This window comes from Mytilus trossulus, chromosome 5 (genome assembly GCF_036588685.1).
Source record: "Mytilus trossulus isolate FHL-02 chromosome 5, PNRI_Mtr1.1.1.hap1, whole genome shotgun sequence".
NCBI lineage: Eukaryota > Metazoa > Mollusca > Bivalvia > Mytilida > Mytilidae > Mytilus > Mytilus trossulus.
In genome coordinates, this window is record NC_086377.1 from 49,234,581 (window position 1) to 49,242,922 (window position 8,342).

At 32.3% G+C, this 8,342-nt stretch overlaps 1 protein-coding gene across 1 annotated transcript; it reads left to right on the forward strand.

Annotated features, from left to right (window-relative positions):
* Positions 1-8,026, forward strand: LOC134719703 (uncharacterized). Its single transcript, XM_063582667.1, has 9 exons — positions 1-91; positions 628-749; positions 1,347-1,438; positions 1,820-1,860; positions 2,453-2,614; positions 3,949-4,065; positions 6,098-6,754; positions 7,325-7,385; positions 7,561-8,026. The coding sequence occupies exons 2-7, from the start codon at positions 700-702 to the stop codon at positions 6,359-6,361; spliced, it is 726 nt and encodes a 241-aa protein (XP_063438737.1). The 5' UTR covers positions 1-91; positions 628-699; the 3' UTR covers positions 6,362-6,754; positions 7,325-7,385; positions 7,561-8,026.
* The last annotated feature ends 316 nt before the right edge of the window (positions 8,027-8,342 follow it).

An 8,342-nucleotide genomic window follows, 5' to 3' on the forward strand; every position in this document is an offset into this window, starting at 1 on the left:
AGATATGAAGGAAAGATCAGACGAATTTTTAATGCCATCAGCCTTCTACGGAATGTGGAAAAAATATTTACCCAATCTTAAAGTCAAAAAGGTATAAATTAAATCAAGTTAGGCCATATCTTTAAAAAATCAAGTTAAAACTTATATATTGAAATAAAAATAAGGTCTGAAACGCGTACGTTCCTTTGCGTTATAAAAATGGTACTAATAATATTATTCCATTATATTAAGTACATTACGAAACAAAGGTGATGCTGTAAACCAGGACATATTTTGGACAGTTTAATATTAACCAATTTCACTATAATAATTGTATATGCAGAGGCGAATTTAGGCGGCCCCCTTTTCTTGGAAACTTTGGTTGGTTATAAAGAGAATCACTGAATCATGACCAGAGCTGGCCCCTTCTTGGGCAGTCAGTGGGCCCCCACTTATATTTTTTTTGGATCCGCCACTGATTTGATTATTTGCAAAACGTTTACTGTGGATTTAACTTATAAATTTAGACTTCTTACGTATATGTAGATGTGAGACTGCAACTAAAATAGTTACAAATTAGTATTTGGAATGTAGCTCAAACATTTGTCAGTATATGCTATGTGTATGTAATTGTATTTACACTTTCAGACCAATTCCTTTTCGAAATGAACAGTATGTACAAGTTTGGAACGACAGATAGAGACCACGCATGATCCAGTGATGAGAGAAAAATTGCGAGCTGAACGAAGAGAACACAATAGCAGACAGATGTATGTAAATATGTAATTAATAAATATGAAATCAAACGATAGTTATAAAAAAGGGAAGAAAGACACCAAAGGGACAGTCAAACTCGTAAATCCAAAACAAACTGACAACGCAATGGCTAAAAATGATAAAGACAAACAGAAAAACAATAGTACACATGACACAACATAGAAAACTAAAGAATAAACAACACGAACCACACCAAAAACTAGGGGTGATCTCATGTGCTCCGGAAGGGTAAACAGATCCTTCTACACATGCGGCACTTTAGACTACACATAGAAGAATATAAATTAACTATAGCTACAGCCAATAATATTTATCGATAGTGTTCTGTTGTTTAGGTTTGTGTGTAACAGTGACGGTGTCTGCATATTTATTGTAAGCTGCAGGTCACACGATATGAAGTTTTTTGTCGAGTGAGCGCAGCGAACGAATTCAAAACGCTCCATATTGTATCAAGCAGCTGATATTTAACAATACAAATAAAATTAAAATCTGACAATCAATTTATCGGGTTGTATTTGTGGACTTTGCTTGCTAGACACAAGCGGAACAGCAAACTAATATTTTAATATGTTTAATATCTATTTTTGCAGGTTGGAAAGAAAGTACTATTACACAAAGAAAAATGCTGCAAAGACATCCCCATCACAATATCTAAGCTTAATTATAGATGGAATGGATCAGTGTAAGTTATGATCTACGGATAAATATTTGGACTTTTTAGAGAAAAATGGGTCGACCGTAAGATAAATGGTCGGTCATTTTTGTAAAAGTCAGTTAACATTGCGTCAGTTTTATATAAGTCGATATACTATTGACTCAGTTTGCCAATTTCTCATTGCCTTTGAGCATCTGATTACTTTAAAGGCAAAACCAATAAGATCTGGAAGGAACAGAAAAAAACATTGAAGTTAAAATCTTTTCTATTTTATTTAAACTAATGAACCGAATAAGGAATTATTTTTTCGCATTTTTTAAATTTCAAATGGGAAGTGTGATGTTATTCTATTAAAACAAACTTTCATGACTGAAATATAATGAACTTTAAGTTTTGTTTTCATTGTAGCAAAAACGAATCTTCCTCATTTTGTTGGTCGAATGGCAAAGGTAAGTTAGGTATTTTATATAACAGAAAATTCCCTCTTCGGAAATATACGAACATCATAGTTTTCTTTCGATTATAGAGTTTGATGTGGAACTTTGGAATTATGCAGATTTTTTTATTTTGTATCTTTTACCATACGTTTTCTTTTAAAGGGCAATACAGGTTGAGCAACAAACAATAAATCAATCTATCCATTCAGAGCGATTTTTTTATGTACAATTAATTTAACATACTTTAGCTTTTATCTCATTGCAAGTTTTTAGACGGCAATTTGAGAGGAATTATTTGCGAATTGACGACCACGCCACAACTGTAAATTAAATGACACATCCATACATTCATACGTGTACATTTTTTTTCTCATTAAAATTCATGTACCAAGCTACAAAAATGCAGGAATATGGCAGTAACTTGTTCCGTAAACATCGTTTGATATTGTCAGTTTGTGACAGACTTCCTCTTTTTAGTATGCCTTGTAAATCATTGTTTTATTATATTTCTTTAGGATAGTAAAATATTTAATTTACAACGAATTTATATATCTTTTACTTTGGTCCATATATGTGGTTGTCTTATTGACACGTTTTATTGCAGGCTGTGAATAAAGTTGACCAACTAACGACACATGTCACCGGAGTTTTAGCTCATGGACAAAATAAATTTTTCACCTTTCTCGACTTGAACCAATATGCGCACGACTCTAATCTGACCATGCATATCCTTATGCTAATTCTTCACCAGATTTCAAAACTTATGGTAAGTAAAACACTTCACAATTTAAACGTATGATCAGTCAATACATGTATGACTTCGGGTGGGGTGAGTGTGGTGATGAGCACTCCCTATACTGGTTTATTCCTCGAATGCCAACATCCTTGGTTGTATACATGTGATAGGGCGTTCCGCTTGAATTGGTCACATTTCCAGCTTGAAGAATATATTGGAAAACAATCGGAAATAAGATGAAAAGAGTTCCAATTACTTGTTATATGACACGCCCTGTATTTTTTCACAGCAAACAGTCTCGCCGTACGTCAACATGACACAAGGAATCTCTGATTCTTAGATTTGAACTCCTATGAACACATCACACAAAATCATAAGGATAAAAAGTTGCATTTATCCTAGGCAATATATGAAAAGTAATATATTTTTTAAATCGAAAGAATATGTAAAGGATAAGATAACAGACCCATATCAATTAAGTAGTGAATTGGTCCCCGAGTTTTACTGTGGTTCACATTTCTACATATCTTTTTAATTTGTTGAAAATAATTAATCTATACACCCAAAACAAATAAGTTCGCCCGATTAGCCAAATAATTTGAATGACAGAGTTTTGTGCTTTTACAATGGTTTATTGTTATATTTAACGTAATCCCTGTTATATTTAACAAGAATGTGTCCAAAGTACACGAACGAACGAACAGACGTACGGACGGACTTACGGACCCACAGACCAGAAAACAGTATGCCCCTCTACTATCGTAGGTGGGGCATAAAAATAGCTATTGTAACTTGTTGCCTTTGAAAAAGGGTTAATGTGCCCCCAAAATGTTTTATGTAAATCCGTAATTTTACTTCATCATGATGGCGATTCAATATTTTGAATACAATCTTCATTAATTCTTTAAACAAACTTGATTTTTCCATAAATTGAATTCTTTTTTTTATTTCTTTATGATTATCATTTCATAATCTCACTGCATTTTCATTAACGGTCCCAATTGCCTTCTTCATAGAATCTCGTTTATTCATTTATAAAGTAGAAACTCTCTTTGTCTGAATAGGCTGATCCCAGTTGACTTTGTATATGGTTCGAGTTAATCTATGAACAATCCCTGTTATCCTGCACCGCTTCACATCCACGGATTTATCTAACGAGTCCTTAAGCATCACACACATTCACAAACCCTTACGATTTTGTCATTTTTTGCGACAATTTTGACAGTTGAAATGAATTATTAGGGAGCCATTTACGGATTACTACGAGTAATTATAAGAAGTTTATTATAAAACTATGTCTATAATTAAGGTAAAACATGGTAAGATACGATACTGAAGTAATTTTATGATTATTGTCCTTGTAGGGTAACAAGTTACCGCCTATTTTGTACTTGCAAGCAGATAATTCTTGGCGGGAAAATAAAAATCGATATGTATTGGGTTTTTGTGAACTCCTTGTTCACCAACGTATTTTCAATGAGGTAAGTTGAAATTTACAAATCATTGCGATTCTTGTTACTTCATTTAAAAGAACAGTTACCAGGTGGTTGCGAAGGTATATACATATGGGCGTGTGCACCCTTAAAGGTGAAAATAGTTTTACGCATAAAAAAATATATTCCTCTTTCCTCCCCTCGGCAAATTTATTTGGGACTTACTCTTCACTTAGAAATTATCTATTGCTAGATTTAAAAAGTGTGGTTATTTCTAGAATTAAAACGGTTAGGTTTAAGGGTTAAAACTGTGGGAAGTATTAAGCATATTTGCATAGGCAGATCCAACCGTGGGAGGGGATGGATATTGGATGATTATAAGGGCCTGTGCTCCCTAAAATTCTTGAAAATATAGTGCATTAAAATTCATCAGCACTGAATTCTTATGTGTTATCATTACGCGAGAAATAAATACAATGATTTGCTTTATTCGAAATTTAATGGTTCTTTCAGGGGCGGCAGGACCTTTTTCGGGGTGTTTTTAAGCTCGGGATTTACGCTTTCGGGATCCGGGAATTCTCTTTCCGAAGTTCGGGATGTCGGGATTTTTTTTTTAAAATTCGGGACCTAGAGATTTCATGTTTTTAAGCCCGGGACTTCGGGATCAGGGCCGTCTTCCCCCTTCTTTTTCACGAGGAGGGACTATACATGTAGGACTGGACTTGAAAAACGTAGCCTCTTGTTATATACTATATTAATTTAATGATTTGTATATATTTCTTCTCTAACATATAATCTGTGACATCTTAATAAGGATTAATTATCTTGTGTCAACAATAATTCCACAGATAAAGATGCTAACCACATGGGGTAATTCATCTCAAGTAGATAAAAAGAACAGTGCACAGTATATACATATACATTGTATCTTACCAGACAATGAAAATATATGATCAATTGACACATTAATTATTGCCTATCAATATAATTACCTCTGAAATTGCACACATGTATCATTGATTACAGTTTATACATGCTATTGCTACGCCTCTCTGTAAAACATCCATTTACAAGAACCCTTTTTGGGGATTTTTTGTGGGACTTTTTGTTGATCATGTAAGTTATGATGCCTGTAATATAAGGTTTTAGCATGGAAGTAAAATACTTCTACGATTTAGTTAGAAATTGTTATCCCAGTGACACTTATAATATTGAATAGAAATTACTATTTAGGATGAAAAATGTTGTCCTGCATTTTTTTTTAAGCTGTAATCTCTGTCCTGCCTTTTTATTTTTCACTCTGTTTGGTCCTGCCTTTTTTTTTTTAGTTTATCCTGACTTTTATTTACCTAAATAGTCGACCTGACTTTTTTTTCCAGTGTCTCATTTTTTTACTCAAAACTGTCCTGCATATTGTTTTCAAATTTCATCCCAGCCCCCCTCCCCCCATTAAAATCAAATGGTAGCTCCCTTATCTGTCTACGTGAGTCTCTTTCTATTTTTATAAATTATAGATTTTAAAAGTGTTCAAGTTATAGGAATTTTATCCATTTAAAAGGGGCTTTTTCGAGTGTTTTCGTATAATAACTGTCAAATGCGTAGAACATTTTTCATGATATTTTGGTGAAGTTTTTATTGAAGTATGCTATCGATGTTGTATATTATGGCAATTATCGTTCCGAGTTGTGGGATTTTAGTCATAAAAGGAGGGGGGATTAGTCAGTTTTCGGACAACAACTCAAAATGATTTCATGAAACCTTGTAGGCTGGTTTATATCTATCATTATAACATCCCTTGAAGGTTATTTTTTTTTATAGATTTATAACATGATATTTAGAAGTACTAGAACTTCATTCTTTGAAAATAATACGGGCATATCACGTGCTCTTTATTCATATACATTTTGAAGTTTCCTGCCTTTCAATACGAAGGGTATTGTCAACTCTTATAATACAAGACATACTATGAATCAATTTGGCATTTTACACACTTATAATGTAAGTTCAGTCTAGCATTACATGTTAGCGTATTTAAATTACCTATTATTATACTGTTACAAATAGGAAATTTTCTTTTCAGGTGTATTTATCATTTTTACCAGTAGGACATACACACGAAGATGTGGATGCCGCTTTTAGTCGAATAGCTGAAACTCTTCGTAGAAATGATGCTGAAACAATGCCTCGTCTAAAGGAGATGCTTCCGAACGTTAAGGATATAGAGGCTATTTATGACATTCGTTCATGGATAACATCAAGCCTTAACGACATTCGTAAGCATACTAAACCTTTGCATTATAAGTTTATCCGGGATTTAGCAACAAATAATGTGAAAATGCAGTAGAAAGCTTTCCAAGACACCGAATGGAAAACTGAACATGGCATTATTCAACTCATTTCCGGAAAACCTAATTTACCAAAGGGAATACCAAAAGTTATCAATCCTCTGTTCGAGAAGATAGATATAAATAAGATCAAATCTAGAATACCACAGTGGCAATGTCTTTTCACCGATCAAATAGAACATACAGAGCAAAAGTGGTGGGGAGGATTTCTTGGACATCTAGAAAAAAATAGAGACAGTTTGCCATACAGAAGGACAAAAGTTCTATCAAAGGCAAAATGGATTCTACCTCTGTTACCCAAACAGCAATTGAAAAGACAAGGACCATCCGTTGATCAAGACATTCCAGCAGAACTAAGGAGATTATTGGAAAATGAGCGAGAGGAATGTTTTGTAAGTCGGTCTAGTTCTTATCTATATAAGTTTTCATATTTCTCATTTAATATATTAATGAATTTAATCTCCAGTTTCATTGTATTGAAATAAAAAAGTATAGAAGGTATATCATCACAATATAAATAATGCTTTAAGTCTATGTGATAAGTTTGTCCGTATATTATGCTTTCCAGAAATCATTAAACTAAAAGATAAGACATAGTTTATCAATATAGGACACAAAATTACTATACGTCACGAAATGTTTTAAATCAAAGGAACAGCGCTCTACGTTTTTCATTCGAAAGTGACAGTGAACCTTCAACATGGAGCAAAGTAAAAAAAAAACAACAGTCCTATCGCTCCAACTTTAGAGCGACCCACTACATATTTTAATACTTGTTTCTGTGGAAATCATTGCAATGTTAAGAAGTCGATCACGCTACTAAATGTGACAATTGTTTTTCGCCATCGTCTTCTGTTATATGTTAACTCAAATATTAATTATTTAAAAATCTGCATTCGATGTTATTAAGAAACGTGATTTGTTCAAACAAACTACAATGTATATGATTTCTTACATTTCAGGTGCAAGTACAGCCAAAACAACAAAAAAGGACACCAAAAGGAAATAGAAAAGAATCAGAAGGTATTATGTGATTTATATTTTGTTCTTTCATTTGAATTGATTTTTTTTTTCGTGAATAGTCACGAAAGTATCACCATTTTGAACCTCATATTGATATCTTCCTTTAAAGCTGAAGAAAAAAAGATGAATATGCATTAAGCAAAATTATGTAAATATATCGTTTCTTCTCTTTCAGAGAAAACATGCCAAGGAAAGAAAAGGAAAAAGAATGTGAAAGAAATTACCAGAAAAATTTACTCTTCATACATTTATTTTTGTGAAACTAAAAGTTATTATCAAAAACATAGATTATACTTAGCGATATATTTTCTTTTAGAATCATTGTTCATGTATTTTTTGATAGACGAATATTTGCATTTAGTGTTGATATTTTACCTCAAAATATTTCTAAGTCTTTGGGAAAGAATTGTTACATCACATATTTATCCTTCTATTTCAAACCAACTTATATATTATTTAGACAGTTGTCAGTTGTAATTACAAGTTTCGAACACATTTGAAATATTTCATTAATAAAAGTTGTTTTATTCTCCTAAAAATCTTAGTAGTTACTTATCAATAACATGTGAGAGACATAAAGCTATTAGAATGACATTGACAGTGAATCGTAGATGTTTCTTTTTGTCATATTTGTTTTGTGTTTTTTTATTGTCTGGCCTCATTCGTTGATACTGATCTTTTGTCTTTGATAATAAATACTAAAAATTCTACCGAATCATTTTCTTCTTCTTTTCTTTTCTTTTTTTTTTTGGTTTAAAGACCAGTTTATGAGTATCAAACATACTATAGATTGGTTTAATTGTTTGATTGGTTTTTCTTTATGAATAAGAAAATACATGAATATTTGGTCTATAGACCAGAATAATACAATATCGTTTGAAAACATTATTTTTGGTCGAAAGACCAAAATATCTATTCAAAACATTTGTGGATTAAACATTTGGTAATTATCAAGTT